General features: G+C 33.6%; 1 protein-coding gene across 1 annotated transcript; it reads left to right on the forward strand.

Annotated features, from left to right (window-relative positions):
• The first annotated feature begins 13,698 nt into the window (after positions 1–13,698).
• Positions 13,699–20,299, forward strand: LOC136270200 (uncharacterized). The gene is made up of 13 exons (XM_066067078.1): positions 13,699–13,904; positions 14,775–14,942; positions 15,125–15,190; positions 15,455–15,496; positions 15,705–15,776; positions 15,923–16,153; positions 16,242–16,523; positions 16,611–16,895; positions 16,983–17,264; positions 17,353–17,721; positions 17,860–17,975; positions 18,149–18,380; positions 18,497–20,299. Exons 1-13 carry the CDS (start codon positions 13,862–13,864, stop codon positions 18,613–18,615), a joined length of 2,307 nt encoding a protein of 768 aa, XP_065923150.1. The 5' UTR covers positions 13,699–13,861; the 3' UTR covers positions 18,616–20,299.
• Positions 20,300–21,864: the final 1,565 nt, after the last annotated feature.

Raw genomic sequence — 21,864 nt, forward strand, 5'->3', positions numbered from 1 at the left:
TTATCTCGTTTTTACGAACTATTTTTTGCACAGCTGATCTCAGAAAATATCAGAGATATAACTATGAAATATTCAGGATAGGTAGTCTATAGTTTGAAGTTGTGCACTATTATGTTGCTTTACGTGGAGCTTAGGCAAATCATTGGGTACGAATTTTCATTCAAAATTTTCATACGTTTTGGTCTGTAATCTCTGTATCTTTTTATCAGTTGATATTTTGTTAAGACATTGTTAAAGACATTTGTATAACAAAAGTGGTAGAGAATCAAAAGTTCTTTCCAACAAATCAAGAAAAAGGGGCTGGTCCCTTTATTTAGGGGCCAAGAGACTCGTAATGTCTATTACAAATAACTTAAAAACGATTTAGATTTTGTAATGCATTATAGTTGCAAAGTTGTTGATCGTAACAATAGTATAATCATTGTGACGCTCATTTATAACGTAATAAGAGATTTTTAGGGGGCCAAAGTACTTTGATGCAATATATCTAGAGAAGGAGACATAATTTGTTAAGCATTGTAGAAGAGAAAATGTCTGCAATGATGATAGTAAGCGATTCCACTAATCGAAACACCAATTTATGTTCCCATTAAGGATCTACAGGACTGGCCCCATAAATATTCAATCATTTGTGTTTCAAAAATGATCAACAATTCAAGATGGTTGTAAGAACAAAAATTGTTAGTGTTCGTGAGACTTTTCGTATGATATCAACAAAAAGGGTCTGGCCCCCTTTATGAGGGGCCAAGAGTCTTGTAAAGTCTATTACAAATAACATAATAACGATTACTATTTTGTAATGCATCATAAAAGCAAAGCTGTTGATCGTGACAGGATCTGTTTGTGAAACTCTTTGCCACACCCATTTATGACGTAATTAGGGATATTCAAGGGCCAAAGTCTTTAAACTTTGATGCAAAAAATCTAGAGAAGGAGACATATTTTGTTAAACATTGAAGAAGAGAAAATGTTTGTATTGATAATCTAAATCGATTCTAATATTCGAAACACCAGTGTCTGTTCCAATTAAAAATCTACAGGGTTGGCCCCTAAAATATTCATTCTCTTGTATCTCAAAAATGAACAACAATTCAAAATTGGTGTAAGAACAAAAATTGTTAGTATTCGTTAGACCTATCTATTATTATAAGACATATAAATCTACTATAAATAATATATCAATATATGGATTATAGAAGCACAGTCATTGATCGTAACAATATCCATATGAAAAAAATAATTGCTTCGCCCATGGATGACGTATTTAGGGATTTTAATTCATTATCTGAAAGTTGGGGGGGGGGGGGTATTCTGAAATTGTATATTGTATCGGTATTTCATTGTATCATTTAAACAAAATCGGACGGAAGACCTACTCGTTACTCGTAACGAGATCGTATCTAGTTTTTGTTATATCTTTGTTTCTTTTTCACTATTATTATTATTGGGTTTTTTCCTGTCACGTTTTTTTCAAAAATGCTTAAGCAGATTTTAATGAAACTTTCTCATCTTATTCATGAAAAAATTTGTTAGAAAATTACGTGAGATTTTTTAATGTGTCACAGGGGCAGATGAACAGAAGCTGTGATCTCGCGAGATTTACATGTAACGCAGAAAACGTTTCCGATTACGTTATATTTTTCCGAATTAGTTATGCTTAAAAATATATATAAATTAACCAGTAAAAAATCACAATTTATTCATAAATATAACTGAAAAAATTAAAATAATTTATTGTATAAGAAAAGAAATTGTTACGATTTATTAATCGCTCAAAAACCAATGTAAACAATTTAAATTCAAAGTAGTACATAAACAATAAGTTAAAAAAAATATATTATCGTTCATTAACTGGTAAAAATAATATATATTTTAATGATTCAAACATACCCAATCCACAATTCAATTTCTTATAATACTTTAGTCATACAGAGGAATAAATGGTGTAGAATAAATGTTGAAGAAGTTCATGATATTGGGGTCAGGGCTTGCATGTCTATCATCAGCTGAAGGTCAGCATGTTTTTGTCTGTTAAACAAATATATTCTGCGTGCATCATTTGTCTACAAATTTATATTTTAGCACTTAATTATTGATACATAGTTTTTGAAAAATGATTCATTTAAGCCTACGTGTCGGTGAAATAACTACAGAATCATATATAGAGATACCGCGTGTTTCACATTTGTGTTTCATAGCGAAGAGTTTATACGAATTTCTTTCTATAAATGCGATGTCAGTTTACAACAAATACATAGATATATATATATTTTTTAACCTTGTTAAATCCTCTTATGAAATTATATTTACTCCAAGTCAAGCTATTAATGCACAAAATAAATTAATTTGCTCATGAAAGTGATTCTCTTCAACATAATTCTGCGTTGCATACATGTAATAATCTATTTTTAAAGTATTCCGTACATTGTGTGATACATTCATAGGTACAGAGTGTTTTACTATCTTTAATTTATAGAGGAAACACTAAACTTTGCTCAATATTTCTGCAAAATATATTTAAAGAAACACAAATGCATATCAGCTGATCGGAAAGGGACGCAACTCCTTGTCTAGTGTGTTGACGCCATAACTGCTTTCTCAGACGTCCGCTCTTCGGCTATATAAACGTGACACTCGGACAGTGTAGTCATTTAGAGAAGCTGCCACTATGAGAGCACTTGTTCTTGGGCACAGCTTTATCAGGCGACTGAGAGACTGGATGAGGGTGAACGGCAGAGTGATGAGGCATGGCAACCTGGATGTCCATCTGCATGGTGTTGAAGGCAGAACTGTCCCACGGGTGTACCACCTTGACATGCAGTTGGTAGAGAGGATCAGTCCTGACGTTATTTTGCTTCAGCTGGGGGGAAATGACATCAACGACACGACCTCCGCCTCTGATGTCCTGGTGAAGCTGAAGAGGCTGATTAGCGTGCTGGGGGAGAAACACCCGGATTCCATCATTATTGTGGCCTCGATCTTTTGTCGAAGGCGACACAGGGGTCTTTCTTCACGGTCTTATGGCCGTAAGAAGAAACGGGTCAATAAATTTCTTCTTAAAGAATTTGGTGCTTTCGAGCAGGGGAAGAAAGTCTTTTTCTTTTCCCACACATTCTTTAAGGAGAAACACTTTGACAGGGATGGAGTTCACCTCAATGATAATGGAAACAGGTGTTTCTATCACAGCATTTTTTCAGCCCTTCGGCTGGTCCTGTGATGCACAGCTGCCTCCTTCCTGTTCAGATTGGTACAGATAGGCTTCCTGTTAGCTGACCTTTGTTGTTGACCCTACCATCCAGTCAAAACGGCCTTTTTCAAGGCCGCCATATGATTAGAAAAGATGCCTCTATTACAATGCAGAAACTTAACACATGAAGAAAAATTTTTTACACAATAATGCCTAGTTTAATTACCTCAGACGGTAAATTATACTAGTGCCTACTTAGTTGATCACAAGCAATTGTTTCATGTTTTTGTGAGCCCTATAATAAATGACAATATAATTATTTTGGTATCTCATAGATAAGACATTTTCTTAAATTAATAAGGTGACTGTTCTAATCCATCAATACATCAAGTTAATGTCCATTTGTTGCTTATTCACTTTGTGCTACAATAAATTTTGTAGGGAATTGCTTTAGATAGCCAAAATACATATGTATATGTAAAATAGCTACATGAATAACAGAAAATGCAAGAGAATGTATACATGTAAAACAAACTTAAGTTATCACCTTTAAGCAATGCTTAGAAACTCAATAGGAAGTTCATATTTATGGGTATATCTATGTGCTTCATTGTTATGATAAATAAGACAGGTACATGTAGTTTTAACTTCACACATATGCACGTACACCTTGTACAAAGGTCTTGACATCTCTCATTATACCATTAGCCTTACCATGATATATTTTTCCAGTATTACATGCATGTAACAGAGCTACTTGAGTGTGTGTTATCTGGATTAAAAATAATCTGGGTTTTCAAAGAAAACTACACCCACGTATCATTTGATATCAAATATACATAAATAAAAAAATAAGATAAATGCTCTCTATGGTGAATTATGTGGGTTAGGAAGGTGGTGATCATTGCAGAAAGCAATGCAATATCTGGGTAACAGATGTAAATGATGGACACATTCGTTGTTGAATATTTTATTCCCTTTTATTGTTGTGATTTAAAATTCAACCTGTAAATATACATCAATATTATTCAGTAACATAATTAATTCATATAATATAATTATTTTAACAGGCATAAAATATATATCATATTTTAATGCTACAATATGGAAGAGTTATTCCCCTTGTCACAGCATTTTACATGTAAAATATTTAACATGATATAAAGAAATCTATACAGATTTATCATTATAATCATTACTGATCATTTAAATACTCAATTACATATTATCAAAAAAAAAATCATTAAATATATTAGTTAAGGTAACAGAGACACTTATTGCCTCTGCTGGGGTTTGAACCCGGGTCCTCTGGCACGCCAGTCCAGCACTCTACCGATTGAGCAAAAGCCAGAGCTAGTAGGAATACCATATGTCTGACTCTTCCACATTAAGACAAATAAGTAGTACCTGTTTATGGAAGAGAGTATGGTACAAGCTCTGATACATCACTCACATTTTTAAATGAGTCTGGGTATCTCATGAAAAAAAAGACAGTCAAGTTCACAATTTATAATAATCTGTTTTTTCCATCCTAATTTTATAGAAAAAATATTTGCAAATGAGGGTGCGATATTATGATGCTAAAAATTAACCTTCAGGCTGTCAACTAGGAATCCCCAAGACCTACATGGCATGACAGATAGTATTTTCTATAATCATACCTATTAATATGCATGTATATAGTTTACACTTTTTAAAATCAATTTCAAAATTATCATATTTAAAATGAAAGATAAACATCAAAATCTATCTTATTTGCCATGTAAGTTTCTGCCCTTTTACTGGTACTGATTACACTTGTAGCCATAAATAAAATAACTATTCATATAATTTAAGCTGGAGATGAAACAATTTGGTTTGTTTTCAACTACAAGGTATATCTGTACCAAATACATGATAACCATATCTAGACTCTAAATTTTTTATAAATATTTTATTGTATTCTTAAATTGATTGAGCCAAAATTAGATATGCGTGCTGTTATGGTCATCATGTGGTTAAATTGTTTATCCTGCAGTACTGGTACTTGATTTTGTACATATATTGTACATGCATCCCTTCGTCAAACTGAACAAAATGTAATGTAGGATAAACTTTTACAAAATGCTGAAGTTTTTTATTTTTATTAACTAACAGTACTGTACTAAATTTTTAAATAAGTACCAATACACGTTCAGCATTCCATAATTTTTATATCTAATTAACTGTCCGGGCTTCATCAGTTGGGAAACAGTTAATTATGCTAAAAAAATCAAACAAACAAACAAGCAAAAAACCAAAAAAAAAACCAATATAAACCTACATGTATGTAGTCCACATTGCTCATGCACCTAATACAATCTTCCTTCAGACACATTGCAGCAATATTTACTTTCCATATGAATTTTGTTTGTAAAAAGTGTGTGGAGAGTTTTGACATACACAGATGCCCTTATCAAAATGAAATCCATTTAAAATCCATTTTTCTACCATTTTTTTTCTGACCATTTTTTTCCATTACTTGAATTTACACCAGAAATGCTGTACAGAATCAATAGCATTTCTAACCATTTATTTTACCATTTTCATTTAAAACCATTGAAACACCATTTAAAACCCATTGAAACACCATTTTTCTGGGACAGTTAATATGCAAATTAACCATTTCCTAGCCATTTAAACATGAGAGAAAAAAATGAAAAGAAATGGTGTTTTAACAAATGCATTTAATATCCATTTTAAAACATTAAATTACACAATATAGAAATGATTCTTTATAAAAAGTTGGATCCTCCCAGGAAATGTTCAGAAACATGCTCAATACATACATTAAATCGTCTGTGCATTTAATCACTTGCTCACTAAAACTTGCTCCTATGAAAACACTTATTTCCAGTTTTGTTTTGAATGAGTTTAGTTTGGCACTTTGAGTTCAAGTTCTCCACATTCATTTTCGTTGTCCCTGCATGCTTGTACTCTGAAAGAAATGAAAAATGTTACAATATTGATGTAATACAAATTTTCTTTAAGTGTATATTTTATGTTTGCATTTAACTCTAGCTCCTTAATAGAATGAATTTTCAATGATGGTGTTAATTCATTTGGTGCCTCAAAAATATTTATCAACTTATAACTATGTCAGATGTCTGTATAACAATTTGTTAAATAGAAAAAATATAATTTTAATATCCATGTATCAAGAAAAATTTTCAAGGAGGAAGGGGGATTGATTGATTATAATTCTGTTGCCAGGGTAGTCCCAATGCAAATTAAAAAAAAGAAAAATAATAATGTTTTATACGAATTTAATAAATTTCAGTTTTGCCAAAGTTCACCCCCCCCCCCCCCCTTGATCCGCGCAGGTATTTGATCTATATATCGGGACTTTTCGACCTGAGCTGGGATGGATCACTGCTTTGACTTGTTTACTTCCATAAAATTAGACCTACATAAATAAATCCTACATCAATCAAAGTGTGATTTTAATAATTGATCTCGTTATAATGGTAATATGTTGTCATTCCGATGTTAAATACAAAAACTTTAGATAACTAAGGTAAACAGGAAATACGATATATGATGCGCGCGCGTTAGAAAATTCAAAAATTTAGGGGGGAAGAGGTCATCTTGAAAATAATAAAAGGTTTCATTTTAAATTATATACTGAAATATTTCTAAAGAAACAATAAATATCTTAAACTTACTGCCAGATGAGAACACTTTGGCCTGCTCCAGATAATCCTGTAGGCTTATATGTCCACCATGCCATCGTCATATCAGAGTGGATGTCAGAAAAGAAACGGAATCATTATATCCTCTACTAAGAACACAATTCTCTGCCTTGGTAGCAACTGAATGGTTTTTGTCTGCACCAAAAAAAAACACCAGAAAAATAGGATCTCCTCTTTGAAATAAATCGGCCGTTATTGTTCCTTGGTCACTGTACAAGTGCTGCCGTGCAAGTAACATACGTGGCTTCAGTGGAAAGTTTCAGAGATAACGCTACCCCCTGCCGGGATGACTGAACCAGAGAGGAAACTTAAATGACCAACACTATGTCATAATGACCTTTGAATGGCTTACATCTTGCACTCAGATTCTGGAAGCATACTGCCAGTATCATGATGTATGACTCCACCACACAAAATATGTGGACGTTATTAATTGAATGCATACTCAACTGGCAATTGATAAATATTGTTAATTGTATTTAATATAAATGTATGTAATATATATATATATATGCACAATAAACATGCTGAAGGTTTTTTTCTTCTGAATTTATGAGTTGTTTTATTGTTGTATGTTCCTTTAATTTCTTTCATTGCATGATCAAGGAAATATGTGTAATTACAAGGAATTGATGGTTTGGGTATCAATTCTATGTATAGCTGTCAGTACGTATACAACACATACTAAACAGTAGATCAATTAAGCTTCTTCAAATAACCATTTCAACGGGAAAAATGGTCTAGAAAAAAAATGGAAGAAAAATGGTGAACTTGGCAAAGGCAATTCAGTTTCAATGCCATTTTTTAAATAAATGATGAATCAATGGAAAGAAATGGCCATTTTAAAACATTTTTCTGTATGAATGGCTAATAAATGGTTTCAATAAATGGTTTGAGAAAGTTGACTCCAGAAAAAATGAAAATAAATGGTTAATAAATGGAAAATCAGAGAAAAATGGATGAGAAATGGTAAATAAATGGAAAATTGACCATTTCTTTTGGCTAAGGGTGGGGAAGTGAATGGTTATGAAGTTTTAACTTAATGTGAGAATAATACAAGGATTTTATGACATTGTGGAGCACGTAGCTTAATGGTAATGGGCGTTAGGCCAGTAACTGAAAAGGTGGCTGGTTCAAACCTTGCTGTGGTCACTTGGTGTTGTGTGTTGTGCACTAAACAGACAAGGCACTTTATCTACTGTTTCAGTCCACTAAGCTGAAATTGGGTACTAGCCTTACTACATGTATGGGGTCTGCGATGGACTGGTGTCCCATCCAGGGGGAGTCAATGACTCTCATCCGCTTAGCACCACGGATATCGGGATAAGCCCCGGCCCTATGTGCCTTTATGGCATGGAGAAGGATTTAACCTTTTTTTAACTTAAAGAAATTAATAACTGCAGATATTAATAGTATACAGCAAGGCAGATATTATCAATAAATAAAAATAAACTTAAGCATTTAATAATACATGTGTATTTATTTTAAAGATGTAGTCTCCTAACTGCAATGGTTTGTGTATCTATAGATAGTCATAAAATGCAGAACTCAATCTGTGATTACACACACACAGTGTAGTTTTGAGACTACATATTTCAATAAAATAAATAATTCATTGCACAGACATAATAAACAATTCTTGATCAGAAAAACTCACTTTAGTAATTAATCTAAGTGGGCCTAAACAAAAGACATACCTTGTATTCCCTTTCTTTGCCATGGTAATCCATGCAGAGATCTCTCTATGAACTTTTGACCCCATCAAACTCCTATCACTCCCTCTGTCTCTCCCTCTGCTCTGTGTGTGTGTGTGTGTGTGTGTGTGTGTGTGTGTGTGTGTCTCTCTCTCTCTCTCTCTCTCTCTCAGAATCTCTCTCTCTTAAAATTTCTTTTTAAAAATTTAAAATTAACATGTGAATATGAATGTTGAAATTATATTAACTTTTGAAACAAAGTAAGAAATAGCTTAACCAGAACTAATAAGTTACTTGCCTGTTTTGCAGTTATACATGTAAAATACATTCAAGATTTTAGGTTGAGAATATGTAGCTTTAGACATTGGCCTTAGACATTTGATGCCATTCATGCCTATTTGCCATTGCCAGTCTGCTACTGAACTGACTTAATGTCAAAGCCACATACCTGCCTCTACCCTCCACAGCCCACCATTTAAAACTGGATGTTGCATTTAGGTTCATTTGCTGTCCCAATCTCCGGCAAGCTCAAGTAGAGAATATGTAGCTGATGACACTGGCCTTAGGAAATACCTTTTTGCCATTGCCAGTCTACTACCGGACTGACTTAATGCCACAGCCACATATCTGCCTCTACCCTCACTCTCCATCAGGATCTGGATTTCCCTGGTCACCTATTTAATACAACTTTTATTTAGTCTACACACTAGCTAGTATATTCCCTTACCAAAGTAAAATTGTTGCTGCAACAATGCGGCAATATTGCGGCAATATTGTAGCAACACATTTTTGTTACCAGAAACCATATTTTGAGACTAGTGAAATGTTGCCGCTAGTTGCAACAACTTCTGGTAACATTCTGGCAACACTGCTGCAGTGTTGCCGCTAGCGGCAATAACTTCTGGCAACATTCTGGCAATACTATAAGAGTTATTTCTGTAAAAAATATATTCATATGCACCTAGAATATTGCCACTAGCTGCAACAACTTCTGGTAATATTCTGGCTATACTCAGTATCATACTGCCAGAAATAATTTTCTGGTAACATCTACATGCATGCATGTATTTATATCATTAAAATCATGAACTAGTTATAATTAATTTTATGCAATTAAACCATGTACTAAATTGAAGAAAAATAATAATAAATGCATAAGTAATACAAAAAAGTTTATTTTATTTATTCTAACAACAATTCTAACAACAATAAACATATTTTAAATTAAGGAGGCTAGAGGGGTTAACAAGTTATCAATTAATTTTTTTAGATATGATTTATAAGTAATATCAACTTATATCGTCGTATTTGATGCACTTAGCGTCTATATGAGAGCACGGCAGATGTGATTAGTCAGCAGGAGATGCTTACTCCATCATGGCACGTGATCCCCCCTGTAACACTTTAGAGGTCCATGTTTCCTCTGCTTCAAATATGTATTGACTATTTTGTTCAATGGATTTTTGAGATTGTTTACAGTTTGTTATTAAATTGTCATATTTCAATTGTTATAGAAAAATACTTCATATAATATATAATTAATTTCTTTATCTTTTTAAAATGTAGATTTTTTTTCTCATGGAGATCAAAATAGTGTAAAATATAGCTATACAAATTCCCATCCCTCTTAAAAAGCACAATTTATGCATTAGTCAGTCTCTGTAAAATTTGGTGGTTCACAAACATACCAGCAAGAATCTTGAATGTCAATAAACACACAAACTGTGATTAAATTTTGAACCAATATAATATCGGTATTGTTTGTTGGCAAAAGTAGATGTATGTGTGGCGCTTGAACCCGTAACACATTGGGTGTATCACGGCACAAGTCAAACAAAGTTTTTTCCGACCTTTTAAAGGGAGAAATAAAGGTAAAAGATTGTCCTGTTTTATGGTGACCAAAAAAAAGAATCTGCCCAAATTTTACAATTCTACTCTCTGGACAAAAATATTTTACAGTGTATGAGTTTCTTTGTTTCACTCTTGTATAGTCTTTTGAATGATATACCTGACCTCGAAAAATCATTCTGTTGAAAAACTGCATTTCAGATGACAATACATTGAAAGAATTCTGTAATTTTTCATTTAAACTAGCAGTCAAAAGTTTTGAATAAGCACTACCACAGAATTTTTCAAACATATCCCCTACAAACTTTCTGTTACCCAAAGGATTAAATCTATGCATTCTTTTTGCAAATCCAGAAAACTGTTCCGGTATTGAATTCATCAAAGTTGGTAAATTCTGTATGATGTTCACAGATGCAACAATCTGACACTCTACATTTTGTGTGCCATGAAACAGTTTTGTAAGTTCACCATTGGCACTCTCAAATGAGAAGCAAGAAGTTACCCAAAGTGGCCCTGAGTCACGGACGCATTGCGGTAGATGTAACAAAGCATGCATGTTTAAAGTCATATACCTTTCACCATAGAGTTCTGGAAAAACCATAACAAAATACTGGAGCAAGACTTCACTTTTTTGGATTGAATCTTCAGAAATTGAATTTCCACAAAGAAGACTGATGGCTTCTACAAATGCTGCATAATGGATAAAATAGCTTGCAATCAGTAAGTTGTTTAGAATGGGTAAGGAATAATAGAAGAGCCAGGAACGCAGTTCAGAGGCCTTCCAATACTTAAAATGGCAACTGAGGGTCCGAGGTACCCGAGAAATAAATGATGGTGGCTTGATCGAAAGAAGTTTTTTATCAATAAGTTCAGAAAATGTTGCTATAGAAAATGTTTCTTTGCTGTGCTTGGGAGAAACCCAAAGTGTAGTAAGCAACTTTGTTATTCCGAGGAGTACTCCGTGCATGTAATCAATGCAAGATCCCTTAACAAAATCATATGCTTTCAAATCCATAAGAAAAGATGGTCCTTTGATGCCTTGAACAGGTTTACCACATTCAGTGGCTTGAATCGCATTTTGTATGGTTTGAAGCTTATCTCTTTTGTGTTCATTAACATTTTCTCCCTGGTATGGAAATATTCTGACAGAACCTCCCTTTCCAGTTTTAAATGTTCGCCCTTCTAATGTACACTTTTGACAGCTGTATGCTCCATTAAACTGGTTCATGTTAAGAAGTAGACTTCTTGCTGGCAAATCAGCAGTTGTGCACAAGAGGAATCCCTTGCATCTTTCTGTTTTTCCATTTATTTCAATTTGAATTCCTAATGTTTCCAAAGTTTTCAGTGCTTCATGTAACGGTTTTCCAAATACAGGCATAAAAGGCTTTATTTCACCGAACCACAATCCACATAACATCATGTTCTCTGTTAGTTTTCTTTCTTTCTTGGGTAACTCATTTATCATGAGATACACTGGCCAAATGGAAAACTTCGAACTTTTGAAGATAGGGACCCCATCGGTGTTCATCGTAAAAGACACATTAAATGGGTAATGTTCCGACAATGGTCCATTATTTGTTGAAAGCTTCTTATATATTTCTCCATCATATATGTCTTCAATATTGGATTTATTTCTTTTTATCTTGGAAAATCTGTGCTTGATAGCATCAACAAATCCTTCACGATTGAATAAATTCTTTAGTTGCTCAGTCACTGAAATTTCAAGAAAATATCCTTTTGAATTCTCTTTTGTAATGTCACGTAAACAAAGTCCGTTAGCACAAGTTTTTGCTGAATCAGACACAAGAGTTAAACAAAATTTACAAAAGTAATGTTTCTTTACAGGTGATTTAAGCTCCGCAAAATATTTCTGGAAATGAAACAAGCTCTTAAGTCCTGGGTGTATTTTAACACAGTGTAACCCTATCAGAGTTAGCAGGTCGCTTAGCTGGCTACCAGATATACCATGGGAAATTGAGTAAATTAAGATTAATAGCATGCTCACTCCAACTGTCATGGTGTGTCCAGCATATATCAGGTTTCCTTGGTCAGTGTCATCATTCACATTTCCTTCGTTATTTTCCTCTAATTCAAATTCATACTCTGAATCCTCTATAAACGATTCAGGGATGTCATCTTCATCATTTTGACTTAAATCTTCATAGCCTTCTTGGTGTCCAAGAGTCCTAATGTCATTCAGAATTTTTTCGATTTCATCAGCTAACTGACTTTGGTTGACATCATTGTTAGCAGCAGGTTCTTCAATTTTTTCACATTCTGATAATAAATCTGCACAATCAATTGAAGTGTTACTGGACACATCTGATATAAAACTTGAATTCACTTGATCACTGGCTGTGGCAGTTGTCTCACATTCTGATAAAAATTCTGCACAATCTATTGAAGTGTTATTTGTCACACTATGACTTAAACTTGCAGGCCGATCATTGGATGTAGTGAGGGAAGATGAAAGTTTCAGATATCTATTGTACCTTTTAGGTCTGGCAGTTCTTGCTGAATATGTGACTTTTCTTCTTTTCTCTGCAAAAATAAAGACTATTAAATGACTTTGTTGCCTATAATTTACTAAAACTATAGTGATATTTATACTGTACCAGACCTGTAATTAATATATATTTTATGCACCGGCCAGTACATAAATCTGCACACTATTACAAATTTATTATAAATATATATATATATATATATGCATAAAAATATTGTCTGCATTTTTAATTTTAATGTATTAATTGTCATATAGAAGTCCAGCTGTTCTGCGACACATCAAATATAACACAGAGCTAGGAGCTATGTAGAAAAATATATATATATACACACAAACACACTGTGTGTATATATATGTGTGTGTGCATGCATGATCAAAGATTAGTATGAAAAAATAACAATTAAATTACCTTTGGGCAATAATTTTAAATATACCCAAAACTGTGAAAATATTGTGCATAATTATTTTAATTCATGAAAGTAAAAATTACGCTTATAAGGGCACATTTTTTATGTATATAAGCAATATAGCTACAGTGCATTAAATTTGATGGTGTATGCATGCCGTCGTTTATTTTGTATTATATAAGCAGTAATATAACTGCTTATATATTAGAAATTCTGAGGCCTGTGGTTTGGGGAAAACGTTTAATGCAGATTAATAACATTTAATATTTACCTGCAATTCCTTCGTTATTTTCCATCATGATCATCGATGCCTGATAGGGAAACTCAAAAACTTCCAAGGTTTTTTCTTTCGATATGTAACCCCCGTATCGGTAAACGTTTATGTCATTTAGATTCCATAATCTTTTAAACTCTTTAATAAATACAAGAAATATTTGCTTCGTTATCAAGCTTTTCTATGACTGTGAATTGTTGAATTATTCGCGGGAACGGTCCCTGGTAAACGAAACATGTCGAAGAGGAGGGTAAAGGCAACGAGTAAAGGTGATTATGGTAAGTTCAGATGATTCATACCTGTAGTAAACCATGTAATAATCCAGTATTATTTATGTCTTTTATACGGCAATTGTAATAAATTATGTGTATATAGATCTCTAAATTTAGTTGCTACATGCTGCGCACACTCAGCGCGCCATGTGCTTTTTTCTTCATGATCGATTGTACGACTAATAATTGGTTTTTTTTTAAAGTTCGTCTAAGAACATTTGAATAAATTTTATTGTATGATATTGTACAGTCGTTTTACCGGTACAGATATTTGCCAGTATCGAATAATTTTTAGAAAAATTACTGGAGGAAAACGAAATTAAGGTTTTGGAAATCCTAACTATATATATATAGGTAATTATAACACAGAAGTAAATATTATATCAGTGTGCGGAGTTGTTTGACATTTGCACGATTGTTTACCGTATTATTTACAAATTAAAATGGTGACCCAGGTATTAAGCTGCTGGAGGTGCAGGACAGAAAAAAAGCTAAAGTGTGAAAACAATTAAGTCTATCTAGAAAAATAAGTGTGTTATTGAACCACATTTAGTAGATAATTAGTAATTAGAATCCATTTAATAAGATTAAGCATCATATTAAATAACAATTGAGCTTTGAATAACTTACAACTTCCAAAAGAACCATGTGTTGTTTTCCTAGTTTTGGTTCAGTGCGATAGAGGTATAATTTGGCAGAATACATTGATATACAGCAACAAATCAAAACATTTGGAATTTCGACCATAATAAAGTAACATTCACAACGAAAACGCATACTGATTCATTACCGGAAAAATGACTGTATACATCTTAATCTGTTTGAAAAACACTGAGCAATGACGTGTGTGTAGTCCAATAATTTCCACTTTTGTAGTGTGGGTTCTGGTTCAATTTGACGACCAGGTTTACTCTATCGACAAACTTCAAAATCTAGAAAATGAGGGAGGGGAAACTGGAGAAAACCTGGATTTAACAGAGGGCGCCAGGTGCATGGCCGAGTATAACAAAGAATATTACCCAGCAACCGTTGTTTGCATGAATGGTTTGTACATGAATATAAAATGTAGATTTAAAAAGCTTATATTTAATTTTTTTTAAACAATGATGAAAATTACCAACAAAATGTGTTTCTGAAGCAACTGGTGACTTCGTTCTTTATATTGTAAAAAGTGGAAGTCTAATTCAAAGAATCTTAAAGTTCATATAAGCTATATATGTTCTTAGAAAACAAAGAAGAAGTAATGAAGAAGAAGAAAGAAAAGGAAACCAAAAAGAAGAGCAGGAAGAGAGGTAAATTAAACGAAATAATTGATTATGCCCATAAAATGAATCACTGATTCTGCATTTGGCCACAAAATGCAAGTAAAGCAAAAGTAGGTAAAAAAAAAGCTACTGCGGTAGGTTTAAATACCTAGTTAGCTACAAGTACCTACGTAGGTAGAAATAGTCTTTGCCTGACTTGTTGATGACAGCTTTAGTGAAAAGTGAATAAAAAAATAATGTACATGTTTAAGGTAATTAACATTTTATATGCATATATCCATTTTACTGTAGGTAAACCTTCTGAAGATAAAGAAAATGTGAATGAAAAGGAGGGTAAGTGTCAAGAACTGTATATTATTTAATCAATATTGTTCAATATTCTTGTTATCGCTTAAATAATTACAGGTAGTATATCAATACAATGGGAATTGCACATCATTTATAATTTCACCTTAAGAAAGTTAGATAATTTCAGGATATGATATTGTGTTATGCACCTGTACAAATGTATTAATAATATTTTTTTAATTTTAAATTATAGGAGAGAAAGCAACAACAAAGAGAAAGAAAAAGAGCAATAATGAGGAAGATTTGTCAGTTCAAAATAAAAGAGGTAAGATTTGTTTAAAAAATCATTCCATATAATCTTGCATTGCATGTTATGAAAAGATTTAATTTCCATTTAGAAAAAGAATATCAACTTTGTTCCTTTAGGTTTAAAAAGTTCATTAAACAAAATATTGTGGGGTTTTTTTTCAGCGATTTCTAAAGAGAAAAAAGATAAAGAAAACTGTAGAGAAAGAACGCTTTTGAGTGCGCAACTTTCATTTTTGAAGCAGCTGAATGAACCACTTATTGGACTTCATCCTGGAAGTGGGAATCTGAGCTCCCCAGTCTCAAGTGGAGCTGCACCATACCTGAGCCTTCTTGGGCATCAAGAGCCAATGATCTCTGGAGAAAAGAATGTCCAAAAGTCCAGGGGAAAGAGAGGTATAAACTAAACAATTGAAATAACCTACAATTGATGTGTCTATGATTATTCAATCTATGTTATTGAACTTATTTTATTTTTTTTCAGGGTTGGATTTGGACTCGTTTGGGGATGTCAATATGGCAGGGGTGCCCCAAGGAGCTGCGACAACACGGAATGTGGAAGTCTCTCCTGTAGCGGTCCTCAGCCCCACAGCCCCTCTCGTACCTTCGACAACACCTAGTCGACAGGTCTTTCTCGGAGCTCCATCGACTCAGAGCCGACAAGTCTATTTCGGAGACGCACCGTCATCGAGCGCTGTTGAGCATCTAGAGGCTGAGCCAACGATCTCTGAAGTAAAGAATGCCAAAAAGTCCAGGGGAAAGAGAGGTATAAACTAAACAATTGAAATAACCTACAATTGATGTGTCTATGATTATTCAATCTATGTTATTGAAATTATTTTATTTTTTACAGGGTTGGATTTGGACTCGTTTGGGGATGTCAATATGGCAGGGGTGCAGACCCAAGGAGCTGCGACAACACGGAATGTGGAAGTCTCTCCTGTAGCGGTCCTCAGCCCCACAGTCCCTCTCGTACCTTCGACAACACCTAGTCGACAGGTCTTTCTCGGAGCTCCATCGACTCAGAGCCGACAAGTCTTTTTCGGAGACGCACCGTCATCGAGCGCTGTTGAGCATCTAGAGGCTGAGCCAACGATCTCTGAAGTAAAGAATGCCAAAAAGTCCAGGGGAAGGAGAGGTATAAACTAAACAATTGAAATAACCTACAATTGATGTGTCTATGATTATTCAATCTATGTTATTGAACTTATTTTTTTTTTTTCAGGGTTGGATTTGGACTCGTTTGGGGATGTCAATATGGCAGGGGTGCCCCAAGGAGCTGCGACAACACGGAATGTGGAAGTCTCTCCTGTAGCGGTCCTCAGCCCCACAGTCCCTCTCGTACCTTCGACAACACCTAGTCGACAGGTCTTTCTCGGAGCTCCATCGCCTCAGAGCCGACAAGTCTCTTTCGGAGACGCACCGTCATCGAGCGCTGTTGAGCATCTAGAGGCTGAGCCAACGATCTCTGAAGTAAAGAATGCCAAAAAGTCCAGGGGAAGGAGAGGTATAAACTAAACAATTGAAATAACCTACAATTGATGTGTCTATGATTATTCAATCTATGTTATTGAACTTATTTTTTTTTTTTTCAGGGTTGGATTTGGACTCGTTTGGGGATGTCAATATGGCAGGGGTGCCCCAAGGAGCTGCGACAACACGGAATGTGGAAGTCTCTCCTGTAGCGGTCCTCAGCCCCACAGTCCCTCTCGTACCTTCGACAACACCTAGTCGACAGGTCTTTCATGATCTAGTTGGGCATCAGGATGCAGACTTTTCATCTGATTGCGACATAGGGCCATTGGCCACTTCTGTTTCGTCAGCGTTTAGAGTGCTACAGGACACCTGCACCTCCTGCATGATGTTGGAGGAGCAGTTGTTTCATTTACAGAGAGCATACGAAGAGCAGGCTAAGGAAATTAGCTCATGGAGAAATCAGTGCCTTTATCTACAGGATGCACTTGGTAAGTGAATGAGATTGTACCCATAACCTGAATACCCCCCAGTAACTTAATATTTACAATTAGTGATAGTACCACACCAATTAAGTTTTTATTTGTATTTTAGATGAATAAATAAAAACACATTTTTTTCCTTTTTAGACAAAAGTAGAAGTCCTTTAGAAATGACAGGAAATGCAGAATCTGTTCCAGGTCTCAGCACACAAAAGGAACATTATAGGCCTAAAAGGGGTGTTCAGATTGCACTCTCTGGATATGTAAGTGTTTCCTGAATATAAACTCAAGATTTTTTAAATGGCACCACAAAGCAAAGTAAATACATATAGAGCATAGATTTTATTTTATATAATCAATACTTGTATGAATTTAATACTCTGTTTTGTAACACAATACATGTATTAAATACTTGTTTATTTTTTTTATGCTTTAGAGGATTCTAAATGAAGGTGAAGACGTTCCTCCAGATTTTATACGTCTAAGTAGTATGGGCAAAGTGATAGTTCCAAAAATATGGCTCCATTCGTTATTAGCAAAGTGCAAAGGCCATGGGGCAAGTTTCATTGCCAAGAAAATTGTGGATGGCTTCTTTGAGCCTGATGAACTGATTTTAAAGACAGCCGCAGAATTAGTTGACAGTGATGTATGTATGGAGTCAATTAAATGTAAGTATGTATATATACATATATAATGATTATTTTAATGAGAGCATTAAATATCATCTCTATCGATAGCTGTATAATAGGCATTTTCAAACTTGGCTTCTTCTCTTTTTTTTCAGTGTACTGTGTGAATGAGCTGAACATGTCTAACAGAATGTTCATGCTTGCTTTGAATTCCAAGATACATACTTGCAAAAGGGCATGCAATATGAACAGAAATGTGAAAGCTATGTTTTAACACATACATGCAGATGTTTTTGATTTTAGATGAAAAATACAGATGTGTCCTTTGTATTTATGAATCTTGGAATTAAAAGTAAACATTATAAGTTTATGAACTAAGATGCATTTATTTAAGTATCACCCATCGAGTTGCATATAATATCTATATATGCATTTGCATTATGGATTTCATTGTATTTTTCAAATGTTTTTTGATCATGTTTGGTCATCTGCTTTCACCGACATTTGTCCGTCTGGTCATACAATTGGTAACTCTTGCCAGGGCTATCGATATATATGTATGTTTTTTGAGATTTTGCAATGATATTAGTAACCAAATTTCTTTAAGCCTTAAAAAAACTTTTACTGTGTGTAATTCTAGTACGTGTATATATGTTGATTTGAATAATTTTCATACAATTTAGAATTAATTTGGTGCTTGACATCTATGAAAACTTGTGCATTTTTATTTATTTTTCATGTATTTTTTTTATAGTGTTAAAAAAAGATAATCTATCCTATGTAATGAGGTTTAGTTATTTCCAAAACTATCTTTTAAGAAACTTGTACTCTATTAACTGGTCATTTTTTATAGCAATGGTAATTTTGTTGTGTACAATAATACAGTCATTAAAAAATTTCATGTACATGTACTTCATGTAAAATCTAAAACACTATGTCATATCTCATTGAAGCAATCAAATTTATTTATACCCTTTTTTTTTGGATGTTTGATTTACATTTTGTTATTATATTTCTGTTTTATTTTTTCAATTTTATATATATTTACATTTTGTTATTGTGTAATTTTTTTTTCAAGATATGTATCTAGTCTTTTTTATATACATTTTTTTACATTATAATTTTATTTCAATACTTATTTTGAGCATATTATGTTGAATAAAATTATTTTTACTTCTTTAATATTGTGTAATCACCATGCAACTGTATTTTTCATATTAAATAGGACCAATATTAATGCAAAATGTTTGTCTTGTGGTAATTTTGGGCATCTTATCTGTTAAAAAAATAAAAATGTAACAGCAATTAATTTTTTTTTCATTTGTAGATAAATATATATATATATATATAACTGCTGTACTGTATATACATTTATTATTTATAATTGTTGCATATATTGTACCATTGATGCCAGAGCACAGAAAATGCATTGAACCAATATTGCTGCAATATGTCAATTTCCTGATGCAAAGGTGTTGCAGCAAAACTTTTCTAGCAATATGGCCGCAATCTCAAGTATTGCCAGAAAGGTGTTGTCGCAACAATATGTTGCGGCAAAACTTTTGCGGCAACATCTTTCTGGCAATATTGCCGCAATCTCATTTGCATACGAAAAACGCTACTGCAGCAATATTGCCGCAATGTATTGCCAGAAAGGTGTTGCGGCAAAACTTTTGCGGCAACATCTTTCTGGCAATATTGCCGCAATCTCATTTGCATACGAAAAACGCTACTGCAGCAACATTGCCGCAATGTATTGCCAGAAAGGTGTTGTCGCAACAATATGTTGCAGCAAAACTTTTGCGGCAACATCTTTCTGGCAATATTGCCGCAATCTCATTTGCATACGAAAAACGCTACTGCAGCAACATTGCCGCAATGTATTGCCAGAATGTTGCTGCAATATTGCTGCAATAATGCCAGAATGTGTTGCCAGAAGGTCAATATTTTGGTAAGGGTTATTACATTTACATGGTTTTATATTTCATTAACAGCAGTATAATTATATTTTCATAATTTTTCTCACCTAATTATTTTTCAGCACAAATTTTTTAACATATGTATGAAAATGTATCACATGCACTTTACCTACAAGATTTCTGTATTGCATTTTTTTTTAATTTCATAGTTTAACAATTAATCATGTACCATTAGTGGAAAATATGATCTGTTGAGGCTTTCCATCTTTGACAACAGTTATCCTTTTGCCTAACATAGATGGTGGTATTCTCATCCAAGATGGTTGAACTAGTCCACTTTGGCCAATACTTTGTAATAAAATCAATAAACATACATAAGCACAATAACATCAATACATTCAACATATTTATTGCACTTGACAGGAGTAGTTTCAATGTGCTTGTAAGTGATTACAAATAATACTTTAAAAAATTACATGTTACAAATCAAATTAACGAAGTAACTTATGAAAACACATTTTGTTCATCACTCCGAGACAGTTGCAGTGGTTGTCCTTGGGGATGAACCAACCTGAGTGGAGGGTAGGGAGCAACAGAGCCATGAGATGGTCCTGCTGCTGTCCCCTGTGTCTGTGTAGGAGTCTCCCCTTCATTCCTGTCATATTAATGATATTCAATGGAACTTAGCATTTGTTAATCAATTTCTAGTATTGCATTTAATACAATTCACATTTTGATCAAGTTTTACAATACATGTAGGGTATATATTCTCTTATACATTTCTCCATAGTTAACATATATTTCAAGTATTTATCAGTGAATCTTCTGTGACCATTCAACCAAAGCAAAATTATCCCTATTATTGATTAGTATATTCAAAAAAAAATATTCATAAACTTTAGAAGTTTTTTCATATATCCTCTTCTGTTGGTCTCTTCAGTGGTGTTTTCCTCGGCCGTCCCCTTTTTATTTCAGTTTTGTGAAACCTTGGTTGCAGTATATTATTTGCGTTTCCTGCAATTCTTTCGGTGGGATTTAGCTTCATGGGATTTTCATCTTGAATGGTCATGCAAGCTTTATTACCTGAAATTAAACTTTCTAAAGACTTAATTATTGTAGATAATCTATATTTTATGACATGTGGATTTTTAACCTGATGACCAAGTTAATCGAGAAGGTAATCAATTTGCTGCAGTTGTATTTTGGATGTCTTTTCTATAGGTTTTGCAGCTGTTGGTTCAGGATAACAAAGTTGCACTTCATTTTCATCTGAATCTCTTACAATAGTATCTGAAACACTGAAAAGAGAATGAATTTTATGAATATGTTTACATAAATGACCATTTTGGTAATCACTGCAAGAACATTGATATATTTATGCATGGTAAATTTTTACATTTGCTATAACAATGTTCCTGTGAGCAATCATCCAGCATGGCCTCTATAATATAGGTATCTGTTTCAGAATCTATTGAAAAGATACTGCTGGTAATTTGCTTAACCCTGGAATTATCAATATCCAAACCTCTGTCATGCCTATCCTTAATATGCACATCACTATCGGAAGGGTTGTTTTAAGAAACATGTTGTAGGTGTCTTATAAA

The sequence above is a fragment of the Magallana gigas genome, chromosome 7, assembly GCF_963853765.1.
Source record: "Magallana gigas chromosome 7, xbMagGiga1.1, whole genome shotgun sequence".
Lineage (NCBI taxonomy): Eukaryota > Metazoa > Mollusca > Bivalvia > Ostreida > Ostreidae > Magallana > Magallana gigas.